The sequence below is a fragment of the Panthera uncia genome, chromosome A2 (assembly GCF_023721935.1).
Source record: "Panthera uncia isolate 11264 chromosome A2, Puncia_PCG_1.0, whole genome shotgun sequence".
Classification (NCBI taxonomy): Eukaryota; Metazoa; Chordata; class Mammalia; order Carnivora; family Felidae; genus Panthera; species Panthera uncia.
Genome location: NC_064816.1, coordinates 118,076,828 through 118,099,179, shown reverse-complemented (window position 1 = coordinate 118,099,179; position 22,352 = coordinate 118,076,828). Strand labels below are relative to the sequence as shown.

The following is a 22,352-nucleotide window of genomic DNA, read 5'->3' as shown; positions in this document are numbered from 1 at the left end:
TCCTGCAAATTAACCGTTTCTGTGGCCCTGAGGTATTTGGGTTCATTTGTGTTTTCTATTTTTCCTGTTGCTTCTCCTCCTCCTGTTAACACTACTGCCCCTACCACTGCCAGTAATAATAATAACAATAACACAGAATATCAGGGTGGTACCCTAGCCTGTAAGACTAAAATGAAACTTCTCAGACACCACCCCAAGTGTGTTTCTCCACATCTCACCTGCGATTCGGCGGGGGAGGGGGAAGTTTCCCCGCTCACTTCCGGCCCCAAGTTCCCTCTTCCTCTGATGAGAAGTCAACTGTGTTGACTCAGACAGTGATTTCTCAATGAACACAACCTCCGTACACATCAGGCCTCTGCGTGTAACGTAGACGTTACAGAAAGTTGGAGTAGGTTCAGGGGACTTGTAACAGAAATGACAGTGGATCACGTATATCTTCTGTTTAAGAATTCTCTCCGCACATCTGCCAGCTCAGACTCCAGGCGTCTGCCGTGTTGCTGGATTCTGATGTCCAGGCCTCTTTTGCCCCACTCTGGATGACAAAATAAAGAAAGAGATGAATGAGTGGATAAATAACATTTGTATACACAATATATGTGAATGTGTATACCCATGCATGTCTGTGTGCATATGCATAAATATAATAAAAAATATATATACTTGTGTGTGTATACACTCACACACACACATACTTATTTATATGTTTATGTGAATGTTCTTTTGCACAACCACTCAGCCCTCCCTTTGTTTTCTCTCTCCTTCCTGATCCTCACTCTGGGGTCTGCCTTGTCGTTCCCTCGTGACCCACGAAACTGTTCATATGAACGAAGAGAGATAATCCCTTTCCCAGTGGGATGTTTTTGTTGTTGTTGTTATTACTTATTTATTTTGAGACAGAGAACATAGGAGCAGGGGAGGGACAGAGAGAGAGGGAGAGAGATTCCCAAGCAAGCTCTGCACTATCAACTCGGGACCGATGCAGGGCCCAAACCCACAATCCATGAGATCATGACCTGAGTTGAAATCAAGAGTCTCATGCTTAACTGAGCCACCCAGGTGCCCCATCCTGGTGGGAGTTTTGATGCCAGCTGCAGGGAGCCCATGGACCCCACTAACCGAGCATTAGTATGGTCTCCTGCACATGCACACACACCGTGGTCCCTTCCCTACTCGCCAGAACACTTTGATGTCATTGTTATTTCCCTTATTTTTCAGAAGACCTGAGCTTCAGAAAAATCAAGTTAATTGTTTGAGGTTCCATAGCCTGTCAAGTCTCTGGGGACAAACCCCTGATTCCTTGATTCTAAATCTAGAACTTTCCCTTCCACAGCAGCAGTCTTCCACCCTGGATGCACATAAAATCATCTGGGGGACTTAAACATACTGATGCCAGAGTTCCACCCTAGTACAGTGAGAACAGAATCTCTGGGGGAGGCGCTCAGGCAACTGTGTATTTAGAAAACTTCCTTGGTGGTTCTAAAGTGTGGTCCTGCTCTGTGATGTGTTGGGGACAGGAAACTGAGAACCATCACACGCACAGAGGTAGAGGCTATGCTCCTGGTTCTTTTGGACCATGGAATACGTGCTGCTCCCACAACCTCACCCAACCTTCTCCCAAACGTTGTTTTAAGACCCAAATGTTTGGATTATTTGATAATGTTTCAGATGAGCATTTACCTGTCCTACAAGTCTGTCCGCAATCCTGCTTTTCCTTACCCCTTTTTTCCTCTTTCTAGGCACCAAGAAGCGCTCCCACGGCTCGCCAGCCCCAAGCACTAGCTCTGTGAGTCGCCTTACCTTGCCAGGTGGGTAGATGGCACAGCACCATGACCTTAGCAATCACAGGGGACAGAAAGGACTGGTTTCTCAGGAGTTGATTTTGACGGTTGATAAAATGGGAATCTGGTCCCTTATCTATCTAGTCCACCCCACATTATCAGAGAGCTTTGCCTCTGTCATCAACATTTGTAACATTCCTTTTGGAATGCACATTATGTACACATATTTGGTTCACAATCTTTCCTGCTCACTGATGGAAAGAGTAGAATCGTGTTCTTCCTTGATGTCCATTGGGGCAGGCTATGGAAGAACTTCTTTGAGAGACAAATGGTACAGGGAAGGGAGTGTGAGTCTTTGTGAGAGGCTAGGGTTCAAATCCCAGCCTTGCCTTGTTCAAATTATGCAAGCTCACTACACTTATTCAGCTTCTTGGAACTCTGTTTCTCATCTGTCTGCATGATGGTAAGGATTAGAAATAATGCTTGAGAATTTAGCATAGAACTGACTCATAGCTAATCTCCACTATTGAGAGAGATGAAAGTCCTGTACGGTCTGTATTGGATACCATCTAACGTTTGCCACAAAATTTTAAGCATTCACGATGATCCTGTGTAATTGCTATGTAATATGAGGAACACCTATTGGTCATTCTGTCTCCATGCATAGGCTTACATTCTCTACCACAATTTAAGTTTTATAAGTAAAATCTGGCAAAACTTGTTTGGGAGGAAGGAGAGGTCATAAAAGGTAAATATGGACATTGGAAAATTTGAAAAATAATAAAATGTTTAAGAAGGAAAAATGTTAATAATGCTAGCAGTTAGAGTTGACCAAGATTGCCGCTCCTTCCAGTCTATATTAGATGCTTTTTCCCCCTAGATTTGAATTATATTCTACAGAGAATTTTGTTTCTTCCCTTTTAAAATTTACTGTTATATTATATTTCCCCCATTATTAAATATTAAATAATATTTCAGTGACTGACTTACATTTCATATTATGCCACAATTTATGTATCTATTCATGGATAACTTTCGCTTTTATGTTACTTTTGTTATTATAAATAATCTCACAGTCTTGTATCCAAATCTTCTGAGTCTGTAAGTGTGGATTTAGAATAGATTCTTTAGGTAGGATTACTAGCTCAAAGAATATGTACATATTTAGGTTCTTGACATATTATTGTCAAAATTATTTCCATAAAGGTAATATTATTTTATACTTTTAGTGGTGAGTTTGCCTTTTACCATGCCCTTGCTAATGCTAACATTAATGCTTTACCAATTTGATTAGACAAAATTATTTTCACATTTACTTTGTATTTGTTTTATTTTTTTTTTAAATCTGTTTTCCAATGTTAATTTATCTTTTATATTTCTTCTTTTGGGAATTGCCAAATTTTATCCACTCTGAGCAGGACATTGCCTTCCATTTTAGCCCCTCTACAATAGGAATGTTTTGCAATCAATGCTGTGTTATAATTTAGTGAGCAGCATTTTTTCTTGATTGTACATGAAATAATAGTTCACTTTACAACCAGTGGCATCTTAGAGTAGATGAAATATAATCCATATATATGTGCTTTTTCAACCTCAACTTCTGTAGCTTCCCTACCCCAGTCCAAAAACGGGACTCAGCGTCCACTGAATAGCCCTGAAACCTTCCTGCCACCATCAGTCTGCCTAGAACACTCTTTACCCTTTTCTCCTCCTGGATGATTTCTCTTGGTGGTCCTTCCAAATCATCTAGGTAGAATTAATACTGACTTACAATGATTTGCTTGTAAACGCCTTCACTCATTGATAGCGGCCTTTCCAAGAGTGGGGACTGTGTTTTTTTCTATCCCGGTGCCTTTCACACTGGGTGCTCATTAGTGTCTGTAAGACTGGGTGCTGGGTGTGTGAGTGAGAACTGTCCAGTTTCATTTATGACTGCAGAGAAAGAAACTGCCTTCAGAAAAAGACTCGTTTTCAAATTTGGATTTGCACTAACTCTACTAACTTTCTTTCTCTGTTGTCTCTGGAAGGCTCTTTCATCTCGTTCCTGCTTGTAGTTTTGGTGGTGTTAGGACTATAGGCATTAGGGGGGAAACGACTCCAAATCAAGCAACTCCAGTGTGCTGTGATAGTGTTTGCTTTTCTCTGTAAGGTTATGTCATTCCTGAGTCACATGGCACCTCTGACCTCATCCTGGACATCCACAATAATATGCAGAGCTGACCTGGTTCCCACCTGCTGTGCTGGGGGCCTATTGCTGGCCTGCTAGTTTTCCAAGGCTTATGAGTCACCTTGTCTTTGCAGACACCTTGTCTTTGGCCTCAGTTTGGCAGTTTGAACTGTCCTAAATTGTGCGTTGGGGGCTCTGAGTTCTGGCAATTCCAAGTGGTCAGAACTGGAGTTCTCAAAACATTTGACATAATTAACCATGCAACGTCCAGCAGGCACCCTTCACCTCACTCATTACGATGGCCAGCCCACGACTGTCCTACCTCAGGAATACCACGTTGCCTCCCTTGACTCAAATGCCTCTACCATAAACTCTTGGTGTCAAGCAATTTAAGATATCATGTTTAAGGGTGCTTGGGTGGCTGAGTTGGTTGAGCATCTGACTCTTGCTTTTGGCTCAGGTCATGATCCCAGGGTCCTGGGATTGAGCCCCGTGTGTTAGGCTGTGCACTGAGCGTGGAGCCTGCTTAAGATTCTCTCTCTCTCTCTCTCTCTCTCTCTCTCTCTCTCTCTCTCATCCTCTGCCCCTCCCCCATTTTTCTCTAATAAAGTAAAGTAAAACAAAATAAAATACCATGTTTAAGGATACTCAAAAAGCCAAACAGAGGGAAAATAATCCTTGAAAACAATAAAATAAAATTGTGCAGAAAAAAAAATAAGAACAGAGATATGCAAAAGAAGCAATTCAGAATCTGAAATTTTAAAAAGCCAACAAATTTATAGCCACTGGAATTTAAAAAGAGAAAGAAAAACAATGTGGAACACAGATGAAAAGAGAATTAATGTTGGAAGTTAGTCCTTAGGACCAGATACCAAACACAGTTTAGAGAGGGAACCATATCAAAAGTGAAAGAACATGAACTGTAAGACTTTTAGAAGGAGATATAGGGATAAACCCTTATGACCTTGGATTAGGCAGTGGTTTCTTACATATGACACCTAAAACCCAAAGAAAAAAATAGATAATATAGCTTCATTCCAACCAAAGACTTTTGTGCTTCAAGGGACACTATTAAGAAAGTGGAAAGGAAAATCCATAGAATGGAAGAACATATTTGAAAATCATATATCTGATCAGGGTCCAGTATCCAGAATATACGAAGAATTTTTACAACTCAACAAGAAGAAGATAAATAACCCAATTAATCAGAGGACAGAGGATTTAAAGAAGCATTTTTTCAAAAAAGATATACAGATGAACATGAGAAGACGCTCACCAGCATGAGTCATTAGAGAAATGCAGGTCAAAACCACAGTCAGATCCGACTCAACATGGACGAAAATTGTGACAATAATAGCAAGCGTTGATGACGATGTGGAGAAATTACCAGCCTTCTACATCACTGGTGGGAATGTAAAATGGTGCAGCCACTTTGGAAAATGGCTTGGTAGTTTCTCAAAAAGTTCAATATACGGTGACCGTATGACACAGCAATTCCACGCCTAGGTGTATTCCCAAGAGAACTGAAAAGCTATGTGTACACAAAAACTTGTTCACAAATATTCATAGCATTATTATTTATAATAGCTAAAAGTGGAGAGAAACTAACTGTTCATCAAGTGATGAGTACATGAAACAAATGTTGGGCCGCCTGGGTGGCTCAGTTGATTAAGTGTCCAACTTTGGCTCAGGTCATGATCTCACAGTTCGTGGGTTTGAGCCCCGGGTCAGGCTCTGTGCTGACATCTCAGAGCCTGGAGCCTGCTTCGGATCCTGTGTCTCCCTCTCTCTCTGCACCTCCCCTGCTTGCACTCAAAAATAAATAAACATTAAAAAAATTAAAAAAACAAATGTGCTATACCCATATAATAGATTATTATTGGGCCATACTAAAGTATTGAAGTATTGATACATTCTACAACATGGATGAACCTTAGAAACATTTTGCTAAGTGAAGGAAAGAAGTGAAATTGCTAGTAGATGCCAGAAGACAAAAGGCTACACATTATATGATTCTGTTTGTGTGAAATATCCAGAATAGGCTTATCTGTAGAAAGAGAAAGGAGATTAGGGATTGCTAGAAACTTGGGGAGAGAGAAAAATGGGGAGTGAATTCTCATGAATATGGGATTTCTGTTAGTAGTGATGGAAATGTTTTGGAATTAGATGCTGATGATGACTGCACAGCCTTGTGAATATGCTAACTGAACTATACCCTTTGAATGATGAATTTTATGGTATATGAATTATATCTCAACAAAAAATGAAAGAGCATGGAAGATAGTTAAATGGTTTGAGAGATTCAACGTAGGTGGAAAATGCACCTCAGTTGCCATACCTAAATAAAACCAAATGCATATCTAAAAATATTGTGTGAGATTGCCCAAAATTGCCTCAAGAATAGAAAATCTTAAATGCTATGAAAAGCTGGTTATATTCAAGGAGGCTGCAAGCATTTTGCCTATAATAAAATGACAACCAACTAGCAGCAAAATTTGCGTTCATAATAGTAGATGCCAGAGGACAATGAAAATGTATCTACCATGTGTTGTGGGAAAATAAACCAATATACTATAGCTAAAATAGCTCAACTATTAGTTATGAGTGAAGGCAAAGTAAAAAAAATTTCAGATATACAGTGACATGATTTTTCAGTCACAGTCTTTATTAAAAGAATGATTAAGGGATATACTTCAATAAGAAGAAAAACAAACCCAAAGCAGGTGTGAGATACAAGAATAAATGGTGTATGCACAGGGAAATAAAACATATTGGTAAATCTGAGTAACTAGTGACCCTAAAAATAATGTCCAATTTTTGTATTAAAATGAGAAACAGAATCTATGGATGAAAGGAGGTTTGTTCAGTAGAAAGCTAAGGACTGCTAATACCTATTTTGTCTTTGGGCAGAACGTTGTAATTTTGTAACTTTTCAACACAAAGTATCATTAGTAAAATAGTGGAGATATAGCCTGTAACATCTAAATTGGGAACTGAACAATAACAAAAAAGGGGAATATAAAAACGTATCAACTTAATAGGAGGCAGAAGAAAAGGAAGCAAGGAATAAAGAATGATTACAAAATTAGATAGTAGAATCAAATTCAAAACAAAACCAAAATTAGGTAGTAGAATCAAGTCCAAAAATATCAGTAATAACAATAATTGCGAATGGTTTAAGAGATTATCTGATTAGATAAGGAAAACAAAATCCAGCTCTATCCTGCTTTTAAGTGCACACCTTTAAAAAAACCCACAGAAAGTTTGACAACATATGACAAAAGAAAATGATCCATTTTAACATTCGTATAGCAGTCCATTATATAAAGGAGCCACAAGATATTTAATTATTCTCCTATTGATGGGTTTTTTTTCCATTTTTTGCTGTTACAAACAATGCTTAACATAATATTGAACAAGAAAAGCAAGTTGCAACAAGATATATACCATCTAATACAATGTATATTATCTTTTAAAACAAGCTAAAATGTTAGATATTTAATAGATGCACACAAATTCAATAATTGAGTGAACATATGCAGAGGGCTAATGAATACCCAATTCTATATGATGCTTTTTGCATGTGGCGGGGGGTTGGGGGAGAGAAGTATCATGGAACAGTGTACTAGGTACTTCAACCCTATTTGTGATATTTAATCTCTTTAAATAAATTTTTGAACTGAGGCGCCTGGGTGGCTCAGTCTGTTAAGTGTCTGACTCTTGATTTCGGCACAGGTCATGATCTCATCGTTCGGTAGATCAAGCCCCACATTGGGCTCTGTGTTGGCAGAACAGAGCCTGCTTGGGATTCTATCTCTCCCCCTCTTTCTGCCCATCGCCCTCACTCTCTTTCTCTCTCTCTCTCTCTCTCTCTCTCAAAATAAATAAATAAACTTTAAAAAGTGAATACATTTTTGAACTGATATGCAAAATGTTAACATTTGATTAAATTGTATTGAGAATACATGGGAATTTGATACCTTTATCTATACTTTTCTGTCTGCTCAAAGTATTACATATTAAAGAATTTAAGTGAAAAATCTATGGTTGTCTTCCAAGACTGTTTTGTTTGGTTTCATCCATGTAAAACTTGATTTTAGATATATTGCAGAGAAATTTGATGTTTTCTCTTTCTAACATACTGGGGGAGGTACGAGGATTCAGATATGAAGAAAGTTCTGCTCGTACCATGCTTCAATCCAGAAGCCACCAGAGAACAACTCATTAAGGAACTGCTTGTGTGGTTTCCAAAGTTATCAAAGGAGTCCTCCTAAAACTCCAGCACCCGGAAACGCTTCTGGGGACATCACCTTGATTCTTGGCACATCTATCGCAAAGTGACTCCTATGTCATAAAGTAATAGCACCTGCAGCCGATTTTTTTCTAGAGCCAACTTCCACTGTGCCCCATGGGGTTTGTGAACCCAGTCAAGCTCCACGGTGGGCTGTAAATGATGGAGAGCTGAGGAGATGTTGCCTCTCACTGGAGGAGTGGCCTGGAGCTTCACCACTACTTAAAGTCATGACTGCTGATGATGAAGATTAGTCAGTGACTTACTTCTGAGCAGATTCCCCAGGGCGCCTCAGTCCCATCACTCTCCTGAAGTGGTCCCTAGATGGAAAGGTACAGTCCTGTCACCATTTGCTGATGCAGACAGCTGATTGCTTCTTTGTGTGTGCAGCTGCTGGCATGCACAGTAGTGTTGGCAATAGACGCAGCTCAGCTTCTAATCTCTGTGTCTGACGTAGAAAGAGCGTGTGTGTTGAGATGCCAGCTGGCTTGCAGTGACATTGTCTGTGTCCTATTCTAGGGGACTACGGATAAAACGTCCATCTGGAGGATTCCTCAGAAGAGACCTGACCAGCTCTGAGGTCTGAAGACATTTTAGGAAGTTTATGCTTTTTTTTTTTTTTTTAACCAGGACGAAACATTATGTGTATTATAAGTTATTGAGTGATGAACTTCAAAAAATAACTTCTGATCTCCCTAACACAGGTTTTTAACAATAAATACTTTGGTATGTATTGCACATCTATTAAATATCAGGGACAATGTTAGATTCTTAACATGTATTACCTCACTTGATCCTGGTAATGTTATCTCCATTTCACAAATCAGGAAACTGAGGCATAATTGGGTAAGTAGCTTGCTGAAAGTTAGCAGGCAGCGAGGCAAGACAAGCCTATGCTTTTTGCTTGAGTTTCATTGCTAGTGGGTAAAGACAGACGTCAAATAGTCCACACTGTAACCGCCTTTCTTGCACACTTGTGCTCTGTCTGGGGATTAGGTCAATTACCCAGCTATGAGTGTGGAGGGACCCTGCCCTGTGTTTTGAGTGAAGATTCCAGTGAGTGCTCTTTCGTAATTCTTTTATGTTGAGTTCAGTTTGAGGGATGGAAGTTGTCATTCTTACACTGGTGTAGATCAAAGCTCACGTGTTATATTTTGATTTAGTACTTCGGAGCTCCAGACCCCTGGTGAAATTTAGCTTTGCAGTCTTCTCCAGGCATAGGTCCTTGTTGGTATGAACAAAGGGCAGAGTTACTGACTGAGCCTTACACTTCCCATTTCATATGTGCATGTGGAAAACCATACACATTGATGGGAAAAAAAAAAAAAAAAACTCAGGAAAAATACTTGGCTTTTCTCCAAAATATTTTTCTCCTTTAAAACAGCATGGCTCACATGCATTGGGCCTGCTGGGGCCAACAAAATGAAAACAAATAACTAAATTGAAGGTGATACCTCCTTGAGGGAGGACTTCCTTATTTTTTTTTATTAATTGAAATAATGTTATTAAATGAAACCATTGATCATTAAATCCTCAGGTTGCAGTGCATTTAATAACCAGCCATTGTTTGAATAAGAAGAGAGCTTGTCTTCAGGCCTTACTTAACTGGTCCTCCTCTTTTAGCTCTTTGTTAGAGGGAGAGGGGTTTGAAAACCATGCCTCAGTGCCTCTCCATACTCTAGTGTAGAAATGAGCTGAGGTTGTAGCATTTGTGTAAAGCAAATGTGTTCGGGCTTCAGACTTGAGACTTCAGGATGAAGGAACTTGCTGTCACCCTTCTTGGAACAAATATGGGCAGCAAATCTAGACATCAAACGTTGTTGAAGCAAGGGGGACCTATCAAGGTCTGTAGATTCCAATCACCTTTGCCAGCTGATGTGTTTTCTAAATGATTCATTTATTCTTTAGTAAATGGGAGATTTATGAAAGTTACTGAGTGTGATGCAGAGTAGCTTACTCATTTGTTAAGTATTTCTTAGCACCAACTGTTACCAGTTCTGTGATTAGGTTCTGGGGATGCAAGTGTGCATAACACCTTGTCCCTGTCCCCATGAGGTTTGTAGCCAGGATTAATGATCTGCAGGATAAAGCATAAAGAAGCATCTAAAAGACCAGGGCATCAGTGGTTTAAGAATGGCTTCCAATGAAGGTGACTTGAAGAATTATTATGCCTCAGCATAATAAATGCAGAGTCTTAAGAATCAAAAGTGCCCTTGTGATTTTCCTAATTACATCAAGATTAGAAATCAGTGACTGAAACTTCTTCCATCATGGTTGGTTGTCTAAACCACACTTCCCATCCCAGCCAGGATTTCCAGCACCCCTTCACACTCATGGTTAGGTGTTGCCCAAAGTGATTGCACAAACATCCATATCTGTACATTGTATAAGTAGTTTAGAATGTGGGCTAGATGCTTTTGCTTTGGTTAGAATGGCACTTAGTTTCAGCAAAGTGGTTCCCTCAGGTAGCTGATATAGATTTCCATATATACGTGTATATATATATATATATATATATATATATATATGCACTTTTTAGATAATTAGTCTTTTTTGAATCAGAATGGTGTGTTCTCTGCCAAATGTTCATAAATAAATTAAATTAATCTCTTCATTGTTTGGTAAGGTCTTTGATGTAGTAGCATCTAGTTGTGTGGGGAATTATATGACTTTTCTACACTATCATAAGAAATCCATCAGGGAGGGCGCCGTGAAAAGGCCCTCAGTGATGACCATTCATCCCCTATGCTCTGTAATAATAATGGTAGCCACATATCAAATATATACAACATACTGGGAGTCTTCAAGCTTGCAAAGTACTGTATATACGTTCTCATTTACACCCCCGTTAAAATCCTTATGGCACCATGCAAGGTAGTTACTATTCTTCCCATTTTACAGAAAAGCAGAAAACAAAACAAAACAAAAATACCTGAGTCCCAGAATAGTTCATCTCCTTAGAATCTTACAGCTAGTAATAGCTTAACCCAGTTAGGTGCTGTCCCAAACCCATGCTTCTCTTGTAATACCACACCACCTCCCTCCAAAGTAGGTTTTCAAGGGTTCGATTCTTGTCACAGATTTTAGCAGATGGCCAAGGGTTGGAAACTCCTGCATGCAATGACCAGATCCTGCCAGCTGCCCCAGATATTCCTTAATACCTAAGTATAAACTGACTTATTCTCAAAACGAACTTGGCACCTAAGCCAGTGTTTCTCAACCTGGCTACACGTTAGAATCACTGGACGTGACAAACATCCTGATGTTTGGGCTCCAACTTAAAATAATAGATCGTTTCAGAGACTTTTGAGAGTAGAGCTTGGGCATCAGTAAATTTTTTTTTTAACGTTTATTTATTTTTGAGACAGAGAGAGACAGAGCATGAACAGGGGAGGGGCAGAGAGAGAGGGAGACACAGAATCCGAAGCAGGCTCCAGGCTCTGAGCTGTCAGCACAGAGCCCGACGCGGGGCTCGAACCCACGGACCGTGAGATCATGACCTGAGCCAAAGTCAGACGCTTAACCGACCGAGCCACCCAGGCGCCCCATCATCAGTAAATTTTAAAGCTCTCCAGGCAATCTGATGTGCAGCCAGGGTGGAGAACCGCAGGTGGAAGCAAACAACTTCAAGTTGGATGAAGGGCAACAAAACCAGGCGGGTTATCTTTTCTCTATGGACATACATTCCTCTGGGGACCTACCTGAAAATGCTAGTTGGGTCATCATTTGATGCTAGGTAGAGGTTTGGTTCATGCAGTGTCACCTCAGCTCCTTCTGGATAGCTTCTCAGAGGCAGGCTTCCTGTTTCTGTGATCTTTACTCTGTGAGGTGAAAACAGGGAACCAGTGGATTATTTAGCATTCTCAGTTTCTTGAGGTAAAGTCCTTGGAGAGCCAGACTCTTAAAATGTAGGTAATGGGTTTCATTATCTTAGTTTTAATATAAAACACACCTTGAGGAGTTTTAGAGTAGATCATCACCTTAGAAACACTACATCTAATGTGGGGCACTGAAGCCATGTGCCCGAGTCATACGCGGTAGAGACAGAACTGAATCTGGCCCCTTCCAAGGATGAGGGCAGCTGCGATAATGCATGTGCAAACACCGAACAGTACAGAAGACGGAGACCATGCTACTGGGTCTCCTTAAGCAGCCAAGCCTCGAGTTTGTAAAAGGTTGTTTTATTTCGCTTTCATTTTTTAAAACGTCTCATGGGAAGCCTAGATAATGAACAAGAAGCCAGCCTGTTTTACTGCTGAAGCCAGTTAATATCTTCCACTTGCCCTTTAAGGAAAAGACCACCTTTGAAAGCCAGTCCAGCCGAACTGCTAGAGTTTTAAAGGGTGTGTTTCTGCCTTGGGAATAGGAAGAATCCTGCTTGATTCAGCCCTTCATGGAGCTGATGCTAACATAGAGAAGAGTCTTTTGGCTGATTTTATGTTTTCTCCTGGGCTCACCTTCAAAATGCAACTGATTCATGCCAAATTAGCTGATATGGCTGACTTGATCAGAATCAGACATAAACCAGGTTTGGAATTCCAGATAATCTGAAAAGATGCCCCGAAAAGAAGATAGAAAGTGTCCAGAGAGAATGCAAATCCAGAGGCATAAACTAACATCAGGTAGATTATCTCAAAAGGGCAGATTATCTCAAACCAAACAACACTATAACTATCAGCCCAAGATCAGTCCTACAGGGAATGGCAGTGCCCACCATGGAAGTCTTCTTGGCATTCTGTCTGTTCAGGGTTTTAGTCCCACTTTATCCACCAGGAGTTACCCTTGGACATGATCACTATCACTACAATGATAACAATAAAGAACCGAAGGCATTTTTTATTGCAGACGCCATAATAAGTCCTTTATATGCCCAGTCTGGCTGAGTCCTCCCAGAAGCCCTGTGAAGTAGGCAACTGTTACGCTTGGGCTGGAGACGAGAAATGTGGAACTTACTTGGAGTTTACAGGAAAAGTGACTTGCCCAAGAAAAAAACAGGAGTGGTAGAGGCAGGCTTTAAAATTAATCTCTGCCTGGCAAGCTCTCACTCTTATCTTATCCTTCAGTCAGACATCAGGAATGTCCTCTTTGCTCTTATTCTTTGCTTTTCCAAGTGTTAGATTTATTTAGAAAATAATGGCTAATCTCAGGGTTGGTTCTTCTTGGTGTGGGTCTTCTTAGAGTTCTCAAATGATAGCATCACGAAGTTGCTTTCTCCGACAACAACAAAAATACCTTTTCATTTCTCAGAGCTTTTGTCTCTTCATGGTAGACCCAACAGAAGAACAAAACGTAGTGGACAGGAGAGAGAGACAGAGAGAGAGAGAGAGAGAGAGAGAGAGAGAGAGACAAAGCATAATTCTGAAGGCCACAAGCAACCTTAATAGATGCATAAAATACTCCTCCCTAGCAAGGCAGGATGTTATGATCAAAATATAGCAGCAACATTGGCTGGCTCTCTACAGTTTACAGAACACTTCCAGTGTGCAAAATATTATTACTATTGTTTCTTTTGTGAAGATAGGGAAGGAGACATTTGGAGAGACCAAAACAGTAGTTCTCAAACTCTGGCACAGTGGAATTATCTGAAGAGCTTTAAAAACTCTTGAAGTCTCAGACTAACCCCCCATAGATTCTACTTTAGTTGATCTGGGGTATGAGCTGAGCATGTGGATGTTTTAAATCTCCCATGGTGGTTCTCATATGCAGCCAGGGTGAGAACCACCTGGAGCTCAACCTAGCTTGGTTGCTCATCGATAGGGGCTGAGACTTTTGGAATTCCTGTTAACGTTCCAACCTGGCATAAGTGAAGGAAGAGACAAAAGCAGTTATCTAAGAGATCTGTTAGCTAAGACCTTTATATAATTCCTTCCCAAGTTATCACCACAAATTATATTAAGGGGGGGATGATTGGCTTTTGCTTTTGGGGAAGTGTAACTATAGCTGCTAACAAGGTATTCAAGAATCCCATATATTATACAGATTATATACTCAAATATTGATAGTGCAAATGAGATACAGTTTTGACTCTTTCAACTTATTATGGTAGTTACTAAAACTTACTCTGAACTTTGGCCCAAGGTTATCGTAAACATTGGACTAAGGCTCTGAAGCTGAGCTGCTTGAAGGTGAATCCAGAATCCAGGCTCCCTGCATGCCATGTTGTGTAGGCTTTGGCAAGTTGCTTAAGTTCTCTAAGCTCCAGTTTTCTCACCCAAAAAGAGGGTGGTAACGGTGCTTGCTTCATAGGGTTGTAGAGTAGATTAAAGGCTAATTCTCGTTAAATTCTTAGCATCGTGCCTAGTACACAATATATGTCAGATATTATAACTATTTTACCATGGTGAAGCCTGAAATGAAAATCACAAGCTCAGGTTCTTTTATCATTCCGTCTTCAGTGGAGCTGATGTTAGCATTCAAATCCCTTGCAATTCAAAACTTGTGAAGGATTTTTGTAATTTTCATAAGGACTTTCCATCAGCTTTCAGGCAGATACCACAAGTAGACACTGATTTTAGAAATGGAATGTATGGAAGTGGGATTTTTATTCTTCACGTAAACCAATATTCCAGAGGCAGCAAGTGATTTTTTTATCTTGTTAGTTTAGTGTATGTGGGATGTGTGTGTGTGTGTGTGTGTGTGTGTGAATGCAGATAGAAAAGGTGTATAATGGAAATATTTTTTTCCAAAGGTCTTATCGTGGCATTCTCTTTGAAAGAGCAGAAAATACATGTATAACACTTCTTATTTTTAAAAGGTGCTAATATTTTTATATATATAAAATAATATATATATATATGGTTGGCATATATATATATGGTTGGGTGTCCAACTCTTGGTCTTGGCTCAGATCATGATTTCGTGGTTCCTGGGACTGAGCTCCGAGTCAGGCTCTGTGCTGGCGGCATGGAGCCTGCTTGGGATTCTCTCTCTCTCCCTCTCTCTCTGCCGCTCCCTGACTCATGCTCTCTCTCTCTCTCTTTCAAATAAACATCAAAAAATAAAATAAAAAGGTGCTAATAATTAGAATTTATTCAGAAGCTAAGAATAGACCAAGTTGCTGCCATCACAGGTAGTGCTCTGCAACAGAGATTCAGTGTTAGTGGTTCCAGAAGATCACAATCAAGTCATAGTGGATCAGAAGAACAGAGACGGATTCTCACACAAATTGTTATTTAGCTTGAGATTAGGCAGGACCAACATTAGGTGAGGACTAGTGACAGTTCTCTCTGACCTGCTCTCAGTGCAGAACAACAAGGTGTCCTGAGGTCGGGATTCATCATAGCATATGATATGATGCCATAAGGTAATGAATTAGCCCAGTTTTTCTGAAAGTGTTTTCTGCTGAACATTCTGTGAGAGGACCCTATAAAGGGAGTTCCTTAGCCTAAAAAGAAACAGGAAAGCTACATGCTATTGGCTGCTTTTAAGGATTCATTAATACATAGCCCTATTATTTAGGTGTCTGAGAAGATGGGGTACCATGAAGATGGTAATTTACCTTTAACCCAGTTAAATTTGACAAGGAATCTCCCAATCCCCTAACAATACCTATTACATTCGCAACTTTCTTGAAGGATACTTTGAGAAACAGTAGTCTAATATGATCTTAAAGAGCTTTAAAATTTTTTTTTAACATTTATTTATTTTTGAGAGACAGAGAGAGACAGACCATGAGCAGGGGAGGGGTGGAGAGAGAGGGAGACAGACTCTGAAGCAGGCTCCAGGCTCTGTGATCTTAAAGAGCTTTAAAAGCCCTCTTTCACATTGCAATGCCTGAATCCAACTAACAACCGTATGATTTTGACGTAGGACTAAGTCTGAATCTATTTTCTGAAAACTAGTTCTATAGACTCTTCTCCCACACCACAAGAAAAGTAGCCACCAAGCAAAATGGTCTTGATAGAGACAGGGACAGAGACAGGGAGGGTGTAACGGAGAGGTTGGTGGTGGCTGAGGAAGGGGAGAAGATCGTAGACAATGGGAGAACCCTGGTGTTGATGAGTAAGATAAGGTGTAAACAGATGAGGATTAAAACCCCTCAAAGAGCATTGCTTTCATGAAAAACAAATATTGTGCATAATTGTGAAATGAAGGATGGTGATGGATCAACTTTTGTCATGCACTTTTCTTTTCCTAAGCACCTTTGAAAGTAATATAGATAATGACTTTCCCAAGTTCAGGCTCAGTGCAGAAATGTGACTTTGTCAAATCTTCATGAGCTAATTAGATCATTTCCTCCAAGTAAATTGCTCTAAGAGATGAGAGCCGACTTTGTAAATATGTCCCCAAGAGAAAAAAGGTCCAACTTGCTGATAATCAAGCATATGGAGGGGAGGGGATTCTGTTCCCAGTTTGGTTCTTCTCTACCCTGGTGGAAGGAGAGGTGGATTTTAACACTACTGATTGGGTTCAGCTGTGGGATGTGTGCAGTCATTGAAAGTGGAAGGATCAGATCCTCCTCCAGTATCTCCAGAATAGCCAGGAGACGAATGAAAGAGCCCTGGAGGCCAGGCGAGCATCCCAGAACAAAAGTCTCCATTAAATTCAAGATGGTGCCCTTATCCCTAGCTCTGCTGTTTTGCTCTGTCATCAAATCATGTTTCCCTGCAGAGTGGAGAGGCAATCAATGCATACAAAACAGCACTATATGAATTTTTCTTTTTTCCAACATTTTGAGTAAAGGTGACAGCAGGCATATAAGTATTTCCACAGTCTTGGTGGGGAGCCGATCTCTATCAGCGGGTTCAACTCTATTTGCAGCGACTCCAGTGGCAAGGGGAGTTTTTGTTCAGACAAAAAGAATTCCAGCAAACGGTAAATGTTTCTTCCTGCTGAGAAGTGGGAAATTCAATAATACTTTGGCTGGGTTCATGCTGAGTAGCGAAAATAGAATGAATATGGAGAGGGATTGTGACTTGAAGAGCAGTAAATCAGCTAACCCAGATGCTTGCAACAATCAGCTTTTAATCTGAAACCCTCTCTTGTTTCTACACCGTTCTCCAGGGTAACAGGGTCGTTTTTACACTTGTTCCTAGAGTGTTTTGTGCTGCAATCCCTTGTTTACCCTAAGAAACAGAATTAAGCACTGTGAAGTCTGAAAAAATTCTCGATTCTTCTGCACATGTATTATTCTGTCACTACAGGACCATTTGCTAAACATCTTAGGAAAGTTGGTGTGGGTGTTATGGTAGTAATAGCATCCCTTATTATGCCTGAATATGTTTTTCTTCTGTAAGTGAAGTCACAAATTTCAGCAGGGATCACTAGAATGGAAGTCCCATGAGGGCAGGGATTTCTATCTGTTTTGTTCACCGTTTTATCAGCAACACATAAGTGCTCTAAGACATCAGTGAATGAATATTAGTCTATAGACTGTGAAAAGTATACTCAGCTATGAGCTCTCTGAGGTGTCTATAATATTAAATCCCAGAGTCACCCCCGTTTTTCTGGCTTTTTATTACGTATGATTTTGTAGAATAACTCTGATGTATGATTCTATGGAAGGAATTTTTAATAGCATGTTTATTTTTCAAAAGTTACGTCACCAAAACCTGATCATCATAGAAAAATTAGAAAATGTACACATCCAAAAAACAACAGCCATGTTTATACTACTTGGAGGTAATCACTGCTATGATTTAAATGTATGTTCTTTGGGATTTTCCTATGCGCATATTGATATGTTTTTATAGCGATGAGATTAGATTCTGTTTACTGCTTTTTTGATTTAACAGTATTACATGAACCTCTATTTTTATTAATAGACATCTATATCCCTTTTCCATAGTATCACAGTAGTATATTTTAAGAATGTACCGGAAGTTCACTAACCCCTATGATGGTATATTTAAGTTGTATGTTTAAGTTCTGATCTTTTGCATGATCATATTGGAAGAGGTATGTGAAACTGGTTTTCACAAAGGTAACCTCTTGTTTGGTAGATCTGTCCCCTAATCTTAGCCCTCCACGCTGACACAACTGTGTATTACCTTTCTTTGCTGGCCTTTTACATGTTAGTACAATCGCCTCACTGAGAACTAGTGTTTGAGGAAATGGCTCAGCACCTGCTCTGTCCTTCATACCTTTTACCTGATTGTTCTATCTCATCTGTTTGTGATTATCATTTAACCTGGTTTTACCTTTATTCACTTTTCCATGGTATCACAGAGTGCTCTCCAGTGGGACCGAGACAGGGAAGAGGTGGGGCGGGTGGTGGGGGGCAGAGCACAGGGGAGCAGAGGAGGAGGAATCACTTTAGTACTTTATGTCTTTATGTGTCTTGACTGCTCATTTCTTTTCATCACTGAATAATATCCCGTCGTGTAGATGGTCTACAACATGGACAGCCAGTTGAAGGAGTTCTTGGCTTACAGTCTGTGGCAATGATGAATAAACTTCTATAAAATTCATATGCAGGTTTTTATGTGGACACCGGTTTTCAAATCAGTGGGGTAAATACCCAGGAGCAGAATGTCTGGATCGTGCGGTAAAACTATGTCTAGCTTCGTAAGAAGCTGTCAAACTGTCTTCCGAAGTGGCTCTGACACTTTGTATCCTCGCCAGCAGTGTCATCAGTTTTGTTTTGGACTTTGCCCATCCTAATAGGTGTGTGGTGTATATCATTGCTCTTGTAATGTGCAATTCCCTAATGGCATAAATTGTTGAGCCTCTTTTCCTGTGCCTTTTTTGCTATATGCATATTTTCCTCGGTGAGGAGTCAGTTCAGATCTTTTGCTCCGAGGTAAAGTGGGTTGTTTATTTCCTTTTGCTGGATTTTAAGAGTTTTCAAAAAACATTTTGGACACTAGACCTTTCTGTGTGTGTTTGGCAAATATTTTCCCGGTGATGTACTTTTTATTAGCGCTTCGAGATTGTTTGCCACTTTGCAAGCCTGGAAGCTTACACACAGTGCTAAATGCTGAATCATGGTATGACTCTGCTCACCTGTGTTTACTTTGCTGTTCCCCAAAGTGATACCACTGCTCCCACTCACTTCCTGAACTCCATTCGTTCGTTGTCAGAGAAGCTTTGTATTCTGGGATCCTCATTGTCTATCTCTAGGTTGTGTACATTGTCTATCTCTGGCCTCCTTGCTCCCATTGTCTATCTCTTTATTTATTTTAAGTAAATGACGAGGGTGATAATGTTATTTATTCATCTACCTGCAGTAAGATTCCCAGTGAGGATCCAACTTGTTTGTTTCCTGGTTTTACAGAGAACAGACAGGTCTAGGGGAGAGCAAGTTGCCCACAGTAGTTAGGTTGTGCCGTGTCATTGGCGAGGCTAATGGTTGTCTGTCTTCCTTTGCATGGCCTCCAGTCATCAAGCCTCCTCTACGTCATTTTAAACGCCCTGCCTATGCGTCTAGCTCCTACGCACCTTCGGTCCCAAAGAAAACTGACGAGCATCCTGCGAGGTACAAGATGCTGGATCAGAGGATCAAAATGAAAAAGATTCAGAATATCTCACATAACTGGAACAGGAAATAGGTCAAGGGGAAGAGAGGGAGTGAAGGAGAGACCCACTCCCCTGCCTCTCAGCACTCACCGGCCACAGTGGGATGTGCTTCCAAGACCGTTGGAAGCCTTGGGGGCTGGTGCTTTCGTGGTTGACTCCACCAAGGCAAAGTGAAGCCTGTATGTGATTTTCCCCTTTGTTCTGTTATGGACCCAACCGTTACTGGATTTGGGAGTCAGTGGAGACTCCAGGAGTAAGAGGTTAGTCTCATGTGGCTTATATTTGTATAGATCTTTCAAAGTCTAAATAGAACCCAAATTAAAATAATGCCACCTCTTTAGAAAACATGGAATCCCTCCCACTGACACTTCTTTCATCCCTAGAAGTTGACTTGCCCCAGTAAGAATATTGGTTTAATAACCAATTCTCAATATTTGAGAGTTTGCAGGAGATACATTTTGGCTGTACTTCTAATTTGTTACTTTCACTTACAGTTGACAATTCTAGAAATCAATGAGATGCCCATGCCTCAGAGACTCCAGGTTTGAGATCTACCCCAGGAGAAGTCTTGTGGTCCTGGGGCAGGAGGATGTAAATTGCTGAACCTAATTTAAATCCCTAATTTGCAGATTTTTCTCCATAAAGTTGGAGATACCTTTAAGTTAAATTTCGGATAATCTTCCCGGCAGACCATATAGCTGAGCCCTTTGGGATCTCAGTTGCTCTTAGCTCTTGGAGGAATGGAAGTCAATAACTCACCTCTCTCCATTGCGGCATTTTTAGCTCTTCTGAATCTCTCCTAGAGTTTTTACTTTGGGACTAAAATCACACAAAGTGGGAAGGAATCTTTCAAGGCCAGAAATAGCTTTTGATCCCTTTAGAAATGGTCTGGTGCAGTGGAAAACTTTAGGTTTGTTGTCAGGCAGTTCTGATCTCCAGTCCTGTCCCGTCTATAACTAGTTGCATGCCTTGGTCTAACGGCATAATCTTTAAAAGCCTCAGTTTACTTAACTAGAAAGTGGGACTCATAATACCCACTCTGCCTTTTGTGGTGAACATTGAGGGTAATGTAGGTGTGGATTGTTATTGCTGAACTCAGTGAGTAATAGGAACAGAACAGATGTAATTACAAGCATTCCACATCCAAAAAAAAAAAAAATGAACTATGGTGAAAGAAAGAAAAGAAAAAGAAAAAGAAAAAGAAAAAGAAAAAACAAACTCCCAGGCACCCCTGCAAAGAAGAAGCTGTGGAGTCTGGAGTCTGGAGTCTAGCCTTTGGAGTCTGACTGCAAATGGTTTAGTGTTCTCTTCTCTCTTTCACCATAGTTCACTTGTAGTAAACCACAGTTATGCAAGTTGAGCCAGCTCCAGAGTTTAGTGCCCATCATGCTAGTGAGTAATTTATTTATAACATGGTTTACGATGGTGTTTCAGGGAAATTTAATTACTATACAAAAAAGAAAAATCACTGTGACTCTTTGTTAGGAAAGCAATTGTAATTCTTAACTCCCTGCTTGGTCCCTGAGCGAAGGGATCCTTCTGCAGGCTCAGAGCGTCTATTCTGCCCGAAGAAGGTTAGCTCAACAGGTACTTCCTCCCTGTTTGTATACGGGTGCCTTAGTGCCTGCTTCACAGAGCCATTAAGCAAACAGTGAAACTGCCCATAGGGTACTGGCCTCCTTGCTCCCAGTGGATCATCAGTGATGTTTCTCATCTGTCCTTCAATACTTTCAGTCTTAGGCACTGAGATAGCAGCGTGGCTGTGCTTTCTTGACTGTGCTTCTTGACGTTAGAAGCCATGATCCTAGGGCAGAATTTTCTGTATTGTTTTATCCCAAGATGCTATTTTTCAGCTTTGGCTAATATTTTGATTGAATTCAGATACTGAGATTCCTCATTGCTTGTAAGATACCTACCATGTGTTTTTGTTTTTGTTTTTGTTTTTGCGTGATGGATTGTACACAAATGCCAGATTATATTCTTACAGCAAATAAAAAGATGCTTTTCAAGGATTTTCTTGTATGAGTCACCTTTTTCATCTTCAGAATTCTGGGATTCATTTGAAAAGCATTAGATTTTCCCTATCCTTGACACTATTTAGTCCTGAATATCTTGTCAAGATGAATAGCATAATTTAAACTTTTCAATTGGCTTCCTGATTGTATAGGTGGTAGGGTTTTTTTAAACCCCCTTCTTCCTATACCACAAACCCAATCGATTAACTTGTTAATATGAGTAACCCGTAATACCAGCTAGTCTGTAGGTAAACACCTGTGTTATCAACTTGGTTTATATTATTCCAGGCTAAGCTGTATAGTTAGCAGTTCAGAACAGGCACTTGGGGGGTAGAAACACCTATCACAGTACCAGGGCTAAGCATATGGTAACGCTATCAATAAACATTCTCTATTATTTCTTGGAGAAAGAGTGGAGTGTAGTAAAAAGAAGTTAGGCTTTTGAGTTTGAGAGCAATGTCCCTTACTCGTTTTATGACATCAGATAGGTTGTTCATATCCTCCACCTTCAGTAAAAAGATGTTAATGATTTAATTAGTGATGTTTACCCACCTGCCTGTTCTCCCAGGTACCAGTTTCTGCCTCACCCTGCATCTCAATCTTTAATATGCATTTCAACATTCAGTTGGAAACCCGACAGCCCA

The 22,352-nt window shown here is 40.3% G+C and overlaps 1 protein-coding gene across 2 annotated transcripts in view; it reads left to right on the top strand.

The window, feature by feature from the left end:
• The window catches only part of PDE1C (phosphodiesterase 1C), a 293,394-nt gene extending 272,548 nt beyond the window's left edge, over positions 1-20,846 (top strand). Inside the window, exons 17-18 of one of the 2 annotated variants that reach the window (XM_049641659.1) lie at positions 1,737-1,805; positions 19,556-20,846. In XM_049641659.1, coding sequence (XP_049497616.1) covers positions 1,737-1,805; positions 19,556-19,725 — 239 coding nt within the window. In that variant the 3' untranslated portion in view covers positions 19,726-20,846. Of the gene's footprint in view, positions 1-1,736; positions 1,806-8,755; positions 8,833-19,555 lie in introns of those variants that run through there. The other variant, XM_049641657.1, reaches the window with a different exon arrangement.
• The last annotated feature ends 1,506 nt before the right edge of the window (positions 20,847-22,352 follow it).